The sequence below is a fragment of the Hippocampus bargibanti genome, linkage group LG12 (genome assembly GCF_051943395.1).
Source record: "Hippocampus bargibanti isolate YZ-2025 linkage group LG12, ASM5194339v1, whole genome shotgun sequence".
Classification (NCBI taxonomy): domain Eukaryota; kingdom Metazoa; phylum Chordata; class Actinopteri; order Syngnathiformes; family Syngnathidae; genus Hippocampus; species Hippocampus bargibanti.
Window position 1 is genome coordinate 23,082,110 of NC_142745.1, and position 19,710 is coordinate 23,101,819.

The 19,710-nt window shown below is 39.1% G+C and overlaps 1 protein-coding gene across 12 annotated transcripts in view; it reads left to right on the top strand.

The window, feature by feature from the left end:
• nfasca (neurofascin homolog (chicken) a) overlaps nucleotides 1–19,710 on the top strand; it is a 118,374-nt gene that overhangs the window by 20,553 nt on the left and 78,111 nt on the right. For 10 of the 12 annotated variants that reach the window (XM_089009337.1, XM_089009342.1, XM_089009344.1 and 7 more), the window contains 8 exons: nucleotides 569–712; nucleotides 4,022–4,133; nucleotides 4,207–4,373; nucleotides 5,876–6,023; nucleotides 7,488–7,612; nucleotides 10,153–10,197; nucleotides 10,937–11,038; nucleotides 13,622–13,819. In XM_089009337.1, coding sequence (XP_088865463.1) covers nucleotides 569–712; nucleotides 4,022–4,133; nucleotides 4,207–4,373; nucleotides 5,876–6,023; nucleotides 7,488–7,612; nucleotides 10,153–10,197; nucleotides 10,937–11,038; nucleotides 13,622–13,819 — 1,041 coding nt within the window. The remainder of the gene's footprint in view (nucleotides 1–568; nucleotides 713–4,021; nucleotides 4,134–4,206; nucleotides 4,374–5,875; nucleotides 6,024–7,487; nucleotides 7,613–10,152; nucleotides 10,198–10,936; nucleotides 11,039–13,621; nucleotides 13,820–19,710) is intronic. The other 2 variants (XM_089009340.1, XM_089009349.1) reach the window with 1 other exon arrangement.

Genomic DNA, 19,710 nt, shown 5'->3' on the forward strand with positions numbered 1-19,710 from the left:
TATTGGACATTTTATTTCAATGGATTTCGACTTACGAACATTTTGACTTGCGACCGTTTGGTCGGAACGGAACTCGGTCGTAAGTCGGATGTTACCTGTATTGTATCTTTTGAAAGAATATATTTACTTTGGGCAGTTGTAGTATTGCAGTAAAAATGAAACTTGCTCTTAAACATTTGAGATACAGCATTTGCAGTGATGGTTGTGCCATGAATAATATGCAATATTTTCAGGATACACAGTGTTAAAAGAAACCTCTGCTTCAAAGGGTCATTTAAAAGTCATTTAACTCATTCATTTTGAATGGATTTTGACTTACGACCATTTGTTCGGAACGGAACTCGGTCGTAAGTCGGATGTTACCTGTATATATAGTATATTGCCAGAGCTACCAGCAAAATTTTAGTTCGCTGACGAAGACTTTTGGATGAGAAGCAAAACGTCCAACACCTTTAACGAAGTACAGATGACGGCTGACGAAACCTTTTCACCGATCCTGTCACTAAATGTAGAAATCTCAACCATTTCCTGATAATAATTCCACCTTGTCCAAATATTTCCTGGTCAGGCTCACTTCCCGATCCGAGTCGCCAAGTGATGGGCGACACCATCATCTTCCGCTCAGTGCAGATGGGAAGCAGCGCCGTCTACCAATGCAATGCGTCCAACCAGCATGGATATCTTCTGGCAAATGCGTTCGTCAATGTCATTGGTGAGTTGGAGGGAGACAAGGGGATGGCATTTGAAAAAAAATGGGGGGGGGGGGGGGTTGCCCTTTCCTGAGTTTTATTCATTTTCACCATTGGATCAGGAACGTCATGTAAGCTCTCAGTGGTACAGGAGTGGTCCATCAATTAAAAGGTTTATTTAGCCGTCATCTGGACTTCTTTGAAGGTGTCGGACGTTTCGCTTCTCATCCAAGAGGCTTTGTCAGCAAACTAAAATTGACTGTAAAGCGAGTTTTGAAAGGCGCTTATAAATGCAATCTGTTATTATTATTATTATTATTATTATTATTATTATTATTATTATTGTGGAGTGAACGCTGGCGCGAGTGGCTGCCGCTGCTCACCCGCACAAAAAAATCCCGTTACTGTAGTGTCCTATAGAGTTGTGAAAAGCGCTTGGAAATTAAATGTATTATTGTTGTATAATGTATTATTGTTATTATTATAAGGCCCTGTCAGTTTGTTTCATCTTGGCAGATTTTTACTCATGGTTTTTCTTTGATACTTTGTACTTTTCTGTTCAGATGACTTTGATGTTTTAGATTTTGTTCCTGCTGACTTTATTTTAATACAATTTGTCAAATACATCCTGCTACTCCCTCCTGCCTGCTTTTTTTGGGATCCACAACCACCATCACCACCTTGCAAACCGTGACAATATGAGCTTGAAATGAGGGCGGCTGTCTAAAATACAATGCGATATCTACAGATTGTTTTTATAGCTCTTTAACAACAGCTGAAGCTGGAACAAAGTGCTAACATAAAAAAGGGAAATGCTACCCTCTTATGGAAGGGAAAACATTGCCAGAGGCTATGACTAGCGCTTTATCGGCAACCAAACAAGAAAAAAATGAACAAATGTGGGAATAGCGCTCTGTCATATTTTTAATTCCCAAATAAATTCCGGAATGGCAGTGAATGAGTTAATTATATTTCTAGCTACCGAGCTATCGATTTGCTATCTAATGGCTAGTTACCGAGCTATCTATTTGCTATCTAATGGCTAGTTACCGAGCTAACTATTTGCTATCTATTAGCTATATATTAGCTGGCTGGCTGACTGTCTGGCTAGCGATATATTAGCTATATAGGTATGTATTTGGTTAGCTGTCTAATGGCTATCTAATATTATTATCATATTATCATTATCATTTGATGATTATTATTATTATATTATGTGTGCTTTAATTCCGGGTTGAGTGAACACTGGCGCGTGTCGCTGCCGCTGCTCACCCGCAGAAAAACTTATCCTGTGACTGTAAAGTGTCCTTGAGAGTTTTAAAAGGCGCTTAGAAATTAAATTATTATTATTATTATTATTATTATTATTATTATTATTATTATTATTATTATTATTATTATTGTCATTACTAAGAGCTATCTTATAGATAGCTTATAGATAGAAAATATATAGCTAGTTAGATAGCCAGCTAGATAGCAGATGGATAGATGGATAGATAGGCGCTTATAAATGAAATTTATTATTATGATTATTATTATGATTATTATTATTGTTATTATTATTATTATGTCTTGATCTTTTGAGTTCAAGACAGCGCCGCAAGAGTGGCTGCCTTTTCAGCAGATCATGTATTTTGTTTTCCTTCCTTTCATCACTTTGCTGCTGTGAAATGTAAATTTCTCCACTGTGAGACTAATAAAGGCAAATCCAATCCAATCCAAATCCAATTATAACTAATAGCTAGCTATTTTATAGATAGCTTATAGATAGCAAATATATAGCTAGCTAGATAGCCAGCTAGATAACTAAGAGATACCAGATAGATAGATAGATAGATAGATAGATAGATAGATAGATAGATAGATAGATAGATAGATAGATAGATAGATAGATAGATAGATAGATAGATAGATAGATAGATAGCAAATACATAGGCGCTTATAAATGAAATGTATTATCATCATCATTATATCTGCAAATTTCGCCATTGTCGGACACATAAAGGTTTTCTGATTCTGATTATTCTTATTCTTATAACTAATAGCTAGCTAGTTTATAGAGAGCTAATTTCTGCCTTCGTCAGACGAAAGCGGAAGTATACGCCGAAACATGTCAGGTACAGTAAAGTCTCGTTATATCGATATTCAAGGGAGTCCGAAAAAATATCAATATAACCGGGACTATCGATATATCCGACCCTGTTTGCATGTAATTTTCTCCGTGCGTGCATAGAAATAGTATCGATATAACCGGGACTATCGATATATCCGATATCGATATAACGAGACTTTACTGTATTTGAAACACCTACAATACACTGTCTGTAAGATAAGAATCTGTTTTAAATTAGATATCAAGTAGACAGGATGAACTTAATACAACTATATAGCTATCTAGATAGCCAGCTAGATTTCTAATAGATAGCAAATACCTAGCTAGCTAATAGATAGGCGATATTCGGATGAGGGAACTTGAGCGGCAGCAGAAAGAGCTGCATGAAAAATGCGACAAACAATATACAGATTACAGTCGGGTAAGTGTACCCACCGGCAACATATTTTCCTGAAAAAAGCTCGACATAAATTGGAATTGTTACACAGTTGACATTTGTATATTTCAGCGCCAAAATACTGAAACATTGAAACATCCCTTGATCACCTGAGAACAAAATGGATTTCCAAAAGAGAATTTGATACATTTCTCAATATATTTAATTACACGACTTGCACCTTTAAAATCAAAACCGGTTTCTCACCGGTTTTCCAATCCACAAAAAATTTTGTTACGCCCCTCGTACACACACACTTGTAGTCAAATCCAAATCGAACATCATGTTTGTTTATTCCCCGACAATGAATTATTTATATATATATATATATAGTGAGTATAGTTTTTGCTTTTTTGAATGTTGCTGTGCCGATTACCATTTTGTGTTTGGGAGCCTTTTACTGAGCGAATTGTTCTGTAGCCACAAAGGGACATATGTCTTCTTGTGCCGGTCCCAAGCCCGGATAAATACAGAGGGTTGTGTCAGGAAGGGCATCCGATGTAAAAGGTTGGCCAAAACAAACATGCGGATCAAACCTCTCAAGATGAAGGACACTGATTTGCTGTGGCGACCCCTTGATGGGAAAAGCTGAAAGGAAAAGAAGAAGAAATGAAATGTATTATTATTATTATTATTATGATTATGATGGCGGTGATGATGATGATGATGATGATGATTATTATTATTAGTAGTAGTCGTAGTAGTAGTAGTAGTAGTAGTAGTAGTAGTAGTATTGTTGTATATTTTTGTATATAAGACAAGATATATATTTTTTCTCTCTAGATATGCGTCCAAGGATGCTTGGCCCGAAAAATCAACTGATCAAAGTGATTGAGAACAACCGCACCTTTCTGGATTGCCCCTTTTTCGGTTCCCCCATTCCAGAGTTGCGCTGGTAAGCCCGCGTAAAAAAGGTTGCGTTGCCCTTGAAATGGTTCGTTTGGGCAACTTTTTTGGTTCCGTGGCAGGTTTAAGAACGGCCAAGGCAGCGGTCTGGATGGCGGTCAGTACCTTGTTCACGTCAACGGCACCCTGGAGATCAAACGTGCCAAAGCGGTGGATGAGGGCACCTACACCTGCGTGGCCAGCAGCATCCTGGGCATGGCCGAAAACCAGGTCCGCCTGGAGGTCAAAGGTCAGACAACACAACACTGCAATGGAGTCGGACGAAATGTGATGCTGTTAGAACTCACCTCTCTCATTCATTTTAATAATAATAATAATCATAATAATAATTCAAAATGGACTCCATTGTGGGTTAATTTGAGTTCACCTTTCTTGAGGTATGAGGTATAACAGTGTTATACCTCAGAACCTCAGAACCTCAGCTTACGAACGCTTTAGTTTACAAACATTTACGTTACTTACGAACGTTAAATTGCAAGAATATAATCTTGGCATACGAACTAGTTTTCGGCGGACAAACCAAACGACACAACGCCACGTGGCTGGCAGACTAGTTTTCTTTGAGTGCGGACGTGGTTTGTTATCGAGTGGAGTACTTTTGCTATTATGGGAGCAAAAAAGACCCCACCACAGCCGAACAGGACACAAAAGAAAATGACGGTCGAGTAGAATAAGGAGATCATCAAAAAACACCAACGAGGTGTTCGTTTGTGTGACTTTGCCTCCCAGTACCGGTATGCTAAGTCGACCATTGCTATGTGTGGCTAAGGGTGTGTCTGTATTTTCGAAGCAACGGTCTCAGGCAATAGAATTGGTTGAAAAACTTCTGTTGATTTTGATTAACAAAAAAGCAGACAATGACAGGGAAAGTGTGAGTGAGGGTATTAACGCGGAGAAAGCACGGCAACTTCACTCATCAAGAGGCAACTACATCAATGACCATCACAAATAATAATAATAATAATAACAATAATAATAATAATAATAATAATAATAATACATTTGATTTCTAAGCGCCTTTCAAAACTCTCAAGCTCACTTTACAGTCACAGGATCAGTTTTTCTGTGGGTGAGCAGCGGCAGCCAACTAATAGCTAGCTAGCTAGCTAGCTATCTTATTGATAGCTTATAGATCGCAAATATATAGCTAGCTAGATAGCCATCTAGCTAGGTAATAGATAACAGAAGCAAAGTCTTGAAAGAAAGAGGAAAGCAAGAACAAAGGTCAGTAAAACTACTTTATTATATAGTACAGTTTATTTCTTTAATTACAATACAATAACAATATTTATTATACATAAAATAAGGTATATTTTGTGTAGTTTTAAGGCTTATTTTGTAGAAAATTATGTTTTATGGGGACCTGTGAAGGGATTATTCTCATTTTAATGGTTTCTTATGGGAAATAAATGTTTGGCAGACGAACTTTTTGCCTTACACACACTTTCTGGGAACCAATTAACTCCGTAAGCTGTATTTGTATATTATATTTGGAAAATGTTTTTCATCCATTGAAGATGCACCGTATCCTCCAGTGTGCCTTACATACATATATGGAAAAAAGTGAGAAAATACACCATTCATTGGCAATGCGCTTAATACACTGGAAAATACGGTATATCGACAGAGCAAGTTATTTCCTTTGACTTGAATTTGTACCGAAAGAGCTGTTATAGAATGACGTAAACGTATGTACGGTCTAAATCCCTCTCCAAATGGATTCTTTCTTAGAGCCGAGCCGTATCGTGGTGGCTCCCGAGCACCAATCGGCCGTCAGGGGCTCCACAGCTCGTTTGAATTGCAAAGTGAAGTTTGATGCGAGCCTTGCCGTCACTGTCACTTGGACAAAGGATGACAAGCCCATCTACCTTGGACGCAGGTAACGGACAGCCTATCGCTCGTAGCTTAGCATTTTCAACTTGAAGCTAACTTGATAAATTCATTGTTCTCATACATTTGCATATTATAAATGAATAATTGATGATGCTTGCAAGGAAGAATGCTTACACGTAGAATGATGAATTACGTAACTCATTCACTGCTATTGCCGAATTTATTCAGGGATTAGAAGATATGACGTAGAGCGCCATTCCCAAATGTGTCTTTTTGTTTTCATGCTTGGGTGCCGATAAAGCGACGGTCAGACCTCTGGTCATTTTCCCTTTCCGCAAAGGGGTAGCATTTCCCTTTTTTCCATGTTAGCTTTTGGTTCCAGCTTCAGCTGTTGTTAAAGCGTTATATCATCCACTATGTATGTATTGCATTGTATTTTGGACCGCTGCCCCCATTTCAAGCTCAGATAACTCCAGACGCATATAACTTTGGAATTAACTCTTTTTTTCTGATGAAAGAAGCTAATCTACGGTTTCTAACACTGTATTGACTGTTTCTGTCATCATCATACTTGTCATTTCTAAGCGCCTTGAAAAACTCTCAAGGTCACTGGACAGTCACTGGATAAGTTTTTCTGTGGGTGAGCAGCGGCAGCCACACACGGCAGCGTTCACTCAACCCGGAATAACTCAAATTGATATAAAGCTAGCTGGCTAATACCTAGCCAGATAGCCAATTAATCGATAGCTAGAGATAGATAGATAGCTAATAGTTAGCTAGCTAGATAGCCAGCTAGTTAGTTAAATAGCTAATAGACAGCAAATAGCTAGATAGCTAGCTAACAGCAAGTTAATAGATAGCTAGCTAATAGCTAGTTAATCGATAGCTAGCCAGATAGCTAATAGATAGCTAGATAGATAGATAGATAGCCAGATAGATAGGATGCTAATAGATAGGATGCTAATAGATAGCTAACTAGATAGCTAGATAGTTAAATAACTAATAGAAAGCAAATAGATAGATAGCTACTTAATAGCTAGCTAGCTAATAGCTAGTTAATAGATAGCTAGCTAATAGCTAGTTTATAGCTAGCTGGCTAATAGCTAGCTAATAGATAGATAGCAGCGAGAAAGATAGCTAATAGATAGCTAGGTAGATACCCTGCTGGTTAATTAAATAGCTAATAGACAGCAAATAGATAGGTAGGTAGATAACCAGCTAATACCTTGTTAATAGATAGCTAGCTAATAACTAAAAGTCAATATTCTGTGAGTTCTGCAATTGGAGTGACAATGACAAAAACCTTGGCACTGGATTGAGTACATTTTTTTTAATCCCACTCTAGTTTGATGTACTTTTTGTTTAGCAAAATATGTTTTTAGAATGATTTTCCCACTGTTGTTGAATAACACATTTGTGACTATTTCGATTGGCAGCATAACATACGTGAATAAAAGTCACGTATGTTATGTTACGTCATGACGTGGCTTTGCCGTTCTTTGCCCACCAGGTTGAAGAAAGATGACGAATCGCTAACCGTCGCTAATATCAATGAGGCAGACGAGGGAATTTACACGTGTACCGTTCAAACCCAGATTGACCAGGACTCCGCGGCGGCCCGTCTCACTGTCTTAGGTACGCTTTCATATTTTCCACCGAGATGTTGAAGTACTACATTTAACTTCAGTTTGAACGGATACTGACCCCATATCAACTTTTTGTTGTTGGATGTTGCCTGCATAGTGCATGAGGCTAGTAATCTACACACTACTGACATTGTCTGTCCTACAACTTTCTCTTAACTGCATGTACAGGTAACATCCGACTTACGACCAGCTCGACTTGAAGTGTAAACAGTTTGGTATATAATAGTATTCAATGGAAAACGCTTAAAAACAACAGATAGACATCGTATACTATCCTGTTGTGTCAACGTCACGTCGGCCATATCGCAAGAATATGCGATTTCCACTTAAAACCATTTTGACTTGCGACCGTTTGGTCGGAACGGAACTCGTTCGTAAGTCGGATGTTCCCTGTATTGTATCTTTTGAAAGAATATATTTACTTTGGGCAGTTGTAGTATTGCAGTAAAAATGAAACTTGCTTTTAAACATTTGAGACATTTGCAGTGATGGTTGTGCCATGAATATTTTGTTTACAATTTTAATTCTACGCTTGGCACCGCAACGCGCCAGCAGGCCGGCAACGCGTACGACAATTTTGGCCAGCCAGCCAGCATCTCACTCTCGCAAAGCAATCGACTGTGTGATGGCACCAGAGGGAGGGAGTTTGCTTGTCATTTTGCCTCTGAGTCTCTAGTCAACATTTCGAATGGATTTCGACTTAGGACCATTTTGACTTACGACCGTTTGGTCGGAACGGAACTCGGTCGTAAGTCGGATATTACCTGTATTGTATCTTTTGAAAAAAATAGATTTGCATTGGGTAGTCGTCGTATTGCAGTAAAAATGAAACTTGCTTTTAAACATTTGAAACATTTGCAGTGATGTTTGTCCCATGAATAATCTGCAATATTTTCAGGATATACAGTATACTATATTAAAAAAATCTCTACTTACTTGGAGAGTCATTTAACTCATTCACTGCCATTCATAAATAATATTCGGGAATTGAAAATATGACGTGAAGCACCATTTCTGAATTAGTTTGGGTTTTGTTTTTTTTCTTGCGGGGGTGCCGATAGACCTCTATCGGTCAGACCTCTAAAGCAGCATTTCCCTTTTTCCATGTTAGCGCTTTGTTCCAGCTTCAGCTGTTGTTCAAGCGCTAGATCAACCAATATAATAATTTACAATCATTTCATCTAGAACTGCTTCATGTCACAAAGAGGGTACAGGAAGTGCTAAAGAATAACTGACTCTGTGTGTCTTTGTGTTGTCACATTATTTGTTTAGTTATTTTTTTTTCTTTACTTCAATATGGCGCCGCGAGAGTGGCTGCCTTTGCAGCAGTTCCCGTATTTTCTTTTTGTACTTCTTTCTTTCCTCTTTGTTTCACAACTTTGCTGCTGTGAAATGTAAATTTCTCTACTGCGAGACGAATAATAATAATAATAATAATAATAATAATAATAATAATAATAATAATAATAATAATAATAATAATAATATTTCATCGATGGACCACTCCTATACGACTGAGATCTTACACAGACGATATAATAATAACAATAATAATAATAATAATAATACATTTAATTTCTAAGCGCCTTTCAAAACTCTCAAGGTCACTTTGCAGTCACAGGATCAGTTTTTCTGTGGGTGAGCAGCAGCAGCCATACGCGCCAGCGTTCACTCATCCCGGAAGTAACTCAAATGGATAGAAAGCTCGCTGACTAGCCAGCTATTGGATTGCAAATAAATAGCTAATAGATAGCCAACAGCTAGCCAGGCAGACAGTTTACAGTCCGGTCTAAGGCTAATCCAATCCAATACAATATGTTTGTATGGCATTGTCTTTTGGACAGCTGGCCCCATTTCAACGTCATATAACTTCAGACCCATATCATTTAGGAATTAACTCTTTTTTTCTATGTATTTTTTTTCTCCAGAGAGTCTACGGTTTCTTACGCTGCATTGAATGTTGATGTCGTCCTAAAATTCAATATTCAGTGGGTCCTGGAATTCGATTGAGAGTGACAAAAACCCTGGCACTGTCATGATCTGGTTGGCGACCAACGGGGGGCGCTGTCGGCCCCTCCTGCACCTGCACATTTCTTTTGCTACTTTGTATTTTTTTCCATTCAGATCATTTTGATGTTTTACATTTTGTTCCTGCTGACTTTATTTTAATACAATTTGTCAAACAACCCTCCTACTCACTCCTGCCTGCTTTTTGGGATCCGAACCCGCCATCACCACCTCGCAAAACGTGACAGGCACTGGAGTGGACACATTTTTGCACATCATCTGGCAGTGAATGAGTGAATGATTTTTTTGGGTAGAAGAATGACATCTTTTGTCACATCCCTGCCATAAATTTGATTTGAAATCATCAATTCAAATGTGTCGAATATTTACGTCATATGTCTTTTACTAATGCTTGCGCACCAAATCACGTGTTCTTAACAATTGTGCTTCCATCTCATCCTTATTAGCAAACTCTAACCACTATCCCCCTTTTCCTGACCCTTGACCCCGCGGGCCTTACAGAAGAAGCTTCCCTCAACCCCTCACTTTCTAGTGCCTTGCCACCAGGTAACATACAACGCGGGCAGATTTTCTTCCCTTGCTTGTGTTTCGTGACTTTAATAATAATAATAATAATAATAATACATTTAATTTCAAAGCGCCTTTCAAAACTCAGACAGTTTACAGTCACCGGATGTTTTTGTGCGGGTGAGCAGCAGCAGCCATTCGCGCCAGCGTTCACTCAAACCGGAAGTAACTCAAATAGATAGAAAGCGAGCTGGCTAGCTAATAGAGAGCTAATAGATCGCTAGCTACATAGATATATAGCTATCCAGCCAGCTAGATAGCTAATAGGTAGCAAATAGATAGCAAATAAATAGCAAATAGATTGCAAATAGATAGCAAATAGATTGCAAATAGATAGTTAGCTAGGTACAGTAGCTAGTCAGACTCCACCTAGATAGCTCAGATACCTACACAGATAGATAGATAGCTGGATAGCGAGATAAATAAAAACAAGTTTCAGAAGTTCCTCTATTCTATCTAGTCATGACTGAATATTTATGATTGTTCACGAACTTAATTGTTGTACATATTTTATGCATACTTTTACACCGTCTGTTGATATCTTACTTGTTCATTGGTAAATGGGTTTAAGATCCAAGCTATTTTGATAACTGTTTGGCGATGGACTGACTTTACTGAAATCAGCTCATTAGAACATAGAAAGCTAACTAGCCAGCTAATAGCTAGCTTAAACATCCAATACATTGGTCATGGGTTTTAAGATCTTGTTTTGTTGTAGACCGCCCAGACCCTCCTATGGATCTAGAACTGTCAGATCCCGCAGCCCGGAGCGTTCGCCTCACCTGGATCCCTGGAAATGACCACAGAAGCCCCATCAGAGGTCAGTATGGAGAGAGAGATGTTCCTTCCTTTTTTATGTTTCAATGTTAATATTAAAATTGGTGAAAATAAACATACAGTATTACAGTTTGTTTTTACAGTACTTTACAAATGACATGCTCTATTCTTTAGCGTGTTTAGTTTATGCTATAAGATAGTTAAATATGCTTTTAAAAAAGCGGTTTTTGAGACTTATAACGGATTTTTTTTTTTACATTGATTATACTCTTAAACATCATTTTGGTTTTCGAACAAATCAGTCTTCAAACAGCCTTCTGGAATATTATTAAGTGTGTATACAGTTTATGCTATGAACTAAAATATGCTAAAAAAAAAGCTGTTTTCTACACTTGGAACGGATTAAAATTTTGTTACATTGATTATAGTCTGAAACATCAGTTTGGTTTTTCGAACAAATCAGTTTTCAAACAGCCTTCTGGAATACTATTAAGTGTGGATACAGTTTATGCTATAAAATAGTTATATATGCTTTAAAATAGCTGTTTTCTAGATTTGGAACAGATTAAAATGTTGTTACATTGATTATAGTCTGAAACATCGTTTTGGTTCTCGAACAAAACAGTATTACAGTATGTACAAATGACTCGCTCTATTAATAAGGGGGTATATAGTTTATGCTATAAAATAGTTAAATATGCTTTAAAAAAAGCTGTTTTCGAGACTTGGAACGGATTAAAATGTTGTTACATTGATTATAGTCTGAAACATTAATTCTGTTTTCGAACAAATCCGTTTTCAAACAGCCTTCTGGAATATTATTAAGTGTGTATACAGTTTATGATACAAAATAGTTAAATATGCCTTTAAAAAAGCTGTTTTCTAGACTTGGAAGGGATTAAAATTTATTTACATTGATTACAGTCTGAAACATCCTTTTGGTTTTCGTACGAATCCGTTTTCAAAAGCCTTCTGGAATATTAATTAAATGTGCATACAGTTTATGCTACAAAATATTTAAATATGCTTTTAAAAACACTTTTTTTCTATACAGTAAAGTCTCGTTATATCGATATTCAAGGGAGTCCGAAAAAATATCGATATAACCGGGACTATCGATATATCCGATCCTGCGCCGAACTGCATTAAACAAAAGCCGCCAAAAGAGGGCAGCCAAGCGCCACATAAGAAACGGAGCTGGCCATTAGCTCCCTTTTTTTTGGGTCAGAGATGTTCCCCCAATGTTGCCTCAAAATGGCACATATAATTATTTAATGATTGTAAACATGTATGCTTTAATCTTCAGAACTACAGTGTATTTGAAACATATTCATAACTGGATGTGTAACAAGAAAGCATATTATCCGAATCTGAAGCCATTGTTTGGATTCACAAGCAATGCAAGACGTCTTGGCGTGAAGTCATTTTTATTTGCATTTGAATAAAAAGTGACATCGGCTGTCCTTTAATACACAGTATGGAATGTTAATAATTTTCAAAATCATCGCGCTTCAGCAGACAAAACAAGAAACATTGTTGCAAAAAACGATTGCATTCATATACAGTACAGTGGGCATGTACATAACACAACAGGGAAACTGCAACGCTTACATCTTACTGTATTATGTATACAATTTAAAAAAGTCATCAATCTTCTTCTGCTTCCCATTTTTACCTTTTAACACAAACACTTCAATCTCGTCTGCTACACACGAGCTAGCGTCTGAAAATGAAAATGGCTCTGCTACACGGGTGCTGGGCACGTAACCAAGTCACCTGACCAAGTCGACCAATGGCGCGACTGATGTCGTGACACGTAACCAAGACACGTGACCAAGTTGACCAATGGCGCGACCGATGGCGTGTCACGTGACAAAGTCACACGGCCAAGTCGACCAATAGCGCGACCGATGGCGGCTCATGTGACCACGTCGACCAATGGCGTGACCGATGGCGGCTCACGTAACAAGACACGTGACCAAGTTGACTAATGGCGCGACGAATATATCGATATAAACAACAAAAATGGCCGGCGGGGGATGAAAAGGAGCACCGTAATAACCGGATTATCATAATAACCGGGTATCGTACTAAACGGTACTAATTATACATAAAAAGACTAGAAATGTGCAAGGGAAATGAAAATAGTATCGTAATAAGCGGTACTATCGATATAACCGATATCGATATAACGAGACTTTACTGTCTTTGGAACGGATTAAAATGTTGTTACATTGATTATAGTCTGAAACATTGTTTTGGTTTTCGAAGAAAACAGTATTCCAGTATGTTTTTACAGTATTTTACAAATCACCTGCTCTATTATTAATTGTTTATACAGTATATGCTACAAAATAGTTAAATATGCTTTTAAAAAAGCTGTTTTCTCGATTTGGAACGGATCAAAATGTTATTAATTAAAACCAGATTCTTTTCTTACAGACAGTGTATTGTAGGTGTTCAAATACCTACAAAAAAATAAAATGTTACATTGATTACAGTCTGAAACATCATTTTGGTTTTTGAACAAATCCGTTTTCAAACAGCCTTCTGGAACAGATTATGATGAGAAACCGAGGTTTGCCTGTATATATTACATGTATGTACATTTGCACACCTTTTGTAGAGTTTTTGGTGCAGTTTGAGGAGGACCGCTGGGAGCCCGGTCGATGGCAGGATCTCGCCACCTATCCCGGGGACCTGAACTCCGTCATTCTGCAGCTAGCTCCTTATGTCAACTACCAGTTCCGGGTTCTCGCCATCAATGCGGTGGGTCAGAGTGCGCCAAGCGTCCCCTCAACAAAATACCAAACCAGTAGCGCTGGTGAGTAGCAACCTACTTGTTGTGTTTCTCTCATCAAATGTGTAAAGACCGCTGGTCTAACTATCTAATCGCAGTAAAAGACGCCAAAAGAGTACAGTGATACCTCGGCTTTACGAACGGTTTAGCTAACGCGAGAACATAATCTTATAATAATAATAATAATAATAATAATAATAATAATAATAATAATATATATTTCATTTATAAGCGCCTTTCAAAACTCTCAAGGTCACTTTACAGTCACAGGAGCCGTTTTTCTGTGGGTGAGCAGCGGCAGCCACATATGCCAGCGTACACTCAACCCGGAAGTAACTCCAATACATAGAAAACTAGCTAGATAGCTAATAGATAGCTAATAGCTACATAGCTACATAGGTATATAGCTATCCAGCCAGCTAGATAGCTAATAGGTAGCAAATTGTTTTTTTTCTGAATAGATAGCAAATTGCAAATAGATAGCAAATAAATCAGACAGCCAGCTAGATAGCTAGATAGCTAGAGAGATAGATAGGTGGATAGCTAGATAAATAAAAAGAAGCGCTTTTATTCCAGAGTCATGACTGAATATTTTTCACGAACTCAATTGTTGTACATATTTTATGCATATTTTTATACCTCCTGTTCATGCTAAATAGCTACCAGGTAGCTAATCGATAGCCAGCCAGATATCTAGCCAATTGATAGCCAATAGATAGCTAATAGATAGCCAGATAACTAGCTAGTGAGCTAATAGATAGCTAGCCAGCTAATAGATAGCTAATAGATGGCCAGTCGCGCTATCTATTGGCTGTCTAGCCGGTTGGCTGGCTATCTGTTAGCTATCTATCCGGCTGGCTAGCTATAATCCTGGCATAAGAACTATTTTTCGGGAAACACACGGAGCGCCACAATGAGTGATGTGTCGTTCGTGAACGAGCTCCTGGAATGGCCGCTGGCTTTTTTCCCTCTATTCCCCGCCCCCAGTCTTCAGTTAAAGCTGTACGTGATTGGTCAAGAGCCGTGGTCGAGGAGGGAGGGAAGGCTATTAGCTATCTATTTGCTTGCCATTAGCTATCTAGTCGCTAGATCAGCAGGGGTCGGGAACCTTTTTGACTAAGAGAGCCATAAAAGTAATTATATTTAGAAATGTTTTTCAGTGAGAGCCCCAACACGCAAGTACACACGCGCATACACACGCGTACGCGCACACAGACGCACACATGCACACAGACACACACACGGCCACTTTTGCACAAAATGACAGAATGTATGATTTAAAATAACTGTGATAGTATTCACCGTTAACATGAATGGTTTTCCCTTCCTCATTTGTAAAAATCCAGCCATACGATCGGAATGAAAGTCAACTTGCCGGCTCCATACGCGAAGTTACTGCTAGCCTGCACACGGCTCATTAGCTTTGACACTTACAACATACTTCTCACAGAAGTATAGTGATGCTAACGTCTGTGTCAGCTCTCAGTCGTACAGGCGTGGTCCATCGATGAAAAGATTTCTTAATAATAATAATAATAATAATAATAATAATAATAATAATAATAATAATAATAATAATAATAATACATTTAATTTATAAGCGCATTTCAAAACTCTCAAGGTCACTTTACAGTCACAGGATAACCGATGAAAAGTTTTCTTCAGCCGTCATCTGTACTTCTTTGAAGGTGTCGGACGTTTCGCTTCTTATCCAAGATGCCTCTTCAGCGAACTAAAGTCTTACTGGTAGTTTAGGCCCTATATATATACAGTAAAGTCTCGTTATATCGATATCGGATATATCGATAGTCCCGGTTATATCGATACTATTTCTATGCACGCGTGGAGAAAATTACATGCAAACAGGGTCGGATATATCGATAGTCCCGGTTATATCGATATTTTTTCGGACTCCCTTGAATATCGATATAACGAGACTTTACTGTATATCCCTATTGTCCAGACATGGCGGTGCCGGACTCTGCTATGATAGGTCCCTGCTCTCAGGTTGGGGGGAGCAGAGGACTAATCCATGCCACTCCACTGATTGTTCCTATTGTCTGACTAACGACTGGCCTGAATGCCCCACTTCCACCGGTATCACCTCATCAGCATAACTAATCCTATATTGCCTAAGCAGGGTATTGTATGAACGATCCAAATTGAACCTCACCCCACCAAACCGGTTTAATGAAGAATTTAGTTGTTTTATGAAAATTGCTTCTTTCACTCCCGTTTCAAACCTATCTATCTTCTTTCGCTAAGATTTTAACCTCATTGTCGTCAAATGAGTGGTTGCTAGCTTTTAGGTGCAAATGTACTGCCGATTGAGGCCCACTAGTATTATCCCTGCGATGAGATAAAGTATTTTTTTGAGAATTTGTTTAGCCTCCCCAATGTACTGCTCTTTACAATTTTCATTCTTACAGCGTATTGAATAAACTACATTACTTTGTTTTTCATTTGGCAGCCTATCTTTTGGAGTGCTCTCCTGATATGTTTTGAGTGTCGAATATGTTAGAATCGAACCAAACTTAAACCGGACCACATCTGCCAATTATTGGAAATGTGCCTTAATACTAGGATTTTCCATTTAGGGAAATATTCTACAAACAAATTCATGGTTGTGCTATGGGCTCACCAGTTTCACCCATAGTGGTTAATCTGTACATGGAAGAGATGGAGAAACAGGCCCTCACATCCTTCCCGGGGACAAAACCTAGACACTGGTTTAGATATGTGGACGATACTTTTGTCATAATTAAGAAACAAGAAATTCAATCCTTCACAGATCACCTCAACTCGGTAGACATCTACTTTAAATTTACTCGTGAGGACATTAAAGAGAACCAACTAGCCTTTTTGGATTGTAAAGTAATTATAAAAGAGGACAGAGCGCTAAAAACAGAAGTCTTTAGGAAGCTATGCACACTGACCAATACTTACTTTTCGATTCTAACCAACCTTTACAACACAAACTAGGCCTAAACCACCAGTAAGACTTTAGTTTGCTGACGAAATTTCTTGGATAAGAAGCGAAACGTACGACACATTCAAAGAAGTACAGATGGCGGCTGAAGAAACCTTTTCAGTGATGCTAACGTTAACATGGGGCTTGTTAAAATGTCACTGACATTCGACTGTTTCATCGATGGTATTGGATTGGATTGGATTGGATATGCCTTTATTAGTCTCACAGTGGAGAAATTTACATTTCACAGCAGCAAAGTGATGAAAGGAATGAAAGTAGAAAAACAAAATACATGAGCTGCTGGAAAGGCAGCCACTCTCGCGGCGCCGTCTTGAAGTCAAAAGAACAAAAAAAAGTAAATAACAAATAATATGACAGCATAGAGACAATATGACAAAACAAAGACACAGAGAGACATTCATTCTTCAGGACTTGCTGTACCCTCTTTGTGATGACATGAAGCAGTTCTAGATGAAAGAGGAGAGGATCAAAGCGTCTTTCCACCAGTGGATCAGGGACATCATGGTGGAATGTGCACGTGGACTACAAGCTAAATGTTGAAAGCAAACACGCAGCTGTAGCATCCATTGACGAAAAGACATTGTATAACATCCCCTGTTCCACATAAATCTGCTTCAATTCCAAGCCGCAACAGTTCCACATACGCATCGGCGCTCTGCGCTGACGCTCCTTTCTTCTTATCGCGGGCTCCTCAAGCCATGCATCCATCCAACCGCAGACTGACCAACAGCACCGACCTTTCCGCTGAACAAAGCGGGGCTGTGAAGATGCTGCCCATTACAGGCGCAAAAAAAGCACAATGGCCCCTTTGGTGTCCAGCGATGGCAGTCGAATGGCTCCGACATTCCTCCCATTCAAAAACAGTACTGGCATATTCATGCTGCCGAAAAGGCGCAACCGCTCGGCACAGTCTCCTCCTTGATGAATGCCGTGGTCAAAAATGCTGAAAAACAATCCGTATCCGTTCCACACGACGCACAACAACACAAAGTGACAAAAGAAAACACAAAACAAGACAAAAACAACCAAAAAAAAATCGAGGCTCATGAGAGCACTTCTTCTTCTTGTTTCATTGCAAATTGGAATCAAAACATTTTCTCTCCTCTGTGTATTCAAGCTGAAGTGTACTTTGTTTTTACTCGTCAGGCTCATTTAAATGGGCGTTTACCTCTTTCAACTGACGGCCAGTATCATCCAATCAAAATTGCGCTTAACGTCAACCTAGGTCAGTGTCATCGAATCAAAATTGCGCTTTCCGCCAACTGCATCCCCAACAGGAAATGAACAGCAAAAAATATGTATTTAGTTTTATCGGCGAGCCATATGCAATCATCAAAAGCGCCATAATTGACTCGCGAGCCATAGGTTCCCGACCCCTGCGCAAGATAATAGCTATCTATTCGCTAGCTAATAGCTATATATTAGCTGGATAATAGCTATCCATTCGCTAGCTAATAGTTATGTATTCGCTAGCTATTACGTATCTATTGGCTAGCTAGCTAGCTTGCTATCCATTTGAGTTTCTTCCGGGTTGAATGAACACTGGCACGTGTGGATGCCACTGCTCACCCACAGAAAAACTTCTCCCGTGACTGTAAAGTGACCCTGAGAGTTTTGAAAGGCACTTATAAATGAAATGCATGATGATGATTATTATTATTATTACGAAACAAATATGCGATTCAAACCTCTGACTCCCATACCGGATCGGATCGGTCGAGGTTACAGAGAGGTTAGACATACTATGTGTCCAGGAGACCACGTGGAAAGGGAGCAAAGCTAGAAGCTTAGGGTCAGGGTTTAAGTTGTTCTATCATGGTGAAGACAGAAAGAGTAATGGTGTTGGGGTTATCTTAAAAGAGGAGTTTGTTAGGAATGTCTTCGAAGTAAAAAGAGTACCAGATAGAATGATCAGTCTGAAGCTAGAAATTGAAGGTGTGATGTTCAATGTTGTTTGTGGGTATTTCCCACAAGTAGGATGTGAGCTGGCGGAGAAGGATAAATTGTGGTTGGACTTTGATGAAGTCATACAGAACATCCCGAGAAGTGAGAGGATTGTAATTGGTGGAGACTTCAATGGACATGTTGGCGCAGGAAACAAAGATGATGAGGAGGTGATGGGCAGGTTTGGACTCCAGATGAGGAACGCTGAAGGACAGATGGTGGTTGACTTTGCAAAGAGAATGCAAATGGCTATTGTGAATACTTTCTTTCAGAAGACACAGGAACATAGGCTGACCTATAAGGGTGGAGGCAGGAGTAGACAGGTAGACTACATTTTGTGTCAACGGCGCCATCTAAAGGAAATCAGTGACTGCAAAGTAGTGGTTGGTGAGAGTGTAGCCAGACAGCATAGGTTGGTGGTGTGTAGGATGACGCTGGCAGTGAGGAAGATGAAGAAACCAAAGGCTGAAGTGAGGACAAAATGGTAGACGTTGAAAAAGGAAGAGTGTTGCATGACATTTAGGAAGGAGGTAAGACAAGCACTGGGTGGGCAAGAGGTCCTTCCAGATGACTGGCAAACTACAGAGAACACAATCAGAGACGCGGGTCGGAAAGTACTTGGTGTAGCGAGTGGAAGAAAGGTAGATAAGGAGACTTGGTGGCGGTATGGGGAGGTGCAGGAGTGTATACAGAGAAAGAGGTTAGCAAAGAAGAAGTGGGACACTGAAAGGATGGACGAGAGTAGACAGCAGTACAAGGAGATGCAGCGCACGGTTAAAGTAAAGGTGGCAAAGGCCAAACAAGAGACCTATGATGACTTGTATGCTCGGCTGGACAGCAAGGAAGGCGAGACTGATCTTTACAGGCTGGCGAGACAGAGAGACAAAGACGGTAAGGACCTTCAGCAGGTTCAGGAAATTAAGGATAGAGATGGCAATGTATTAACAGGTGCCAATAGTGTGATGGCAAGACTGAAAGA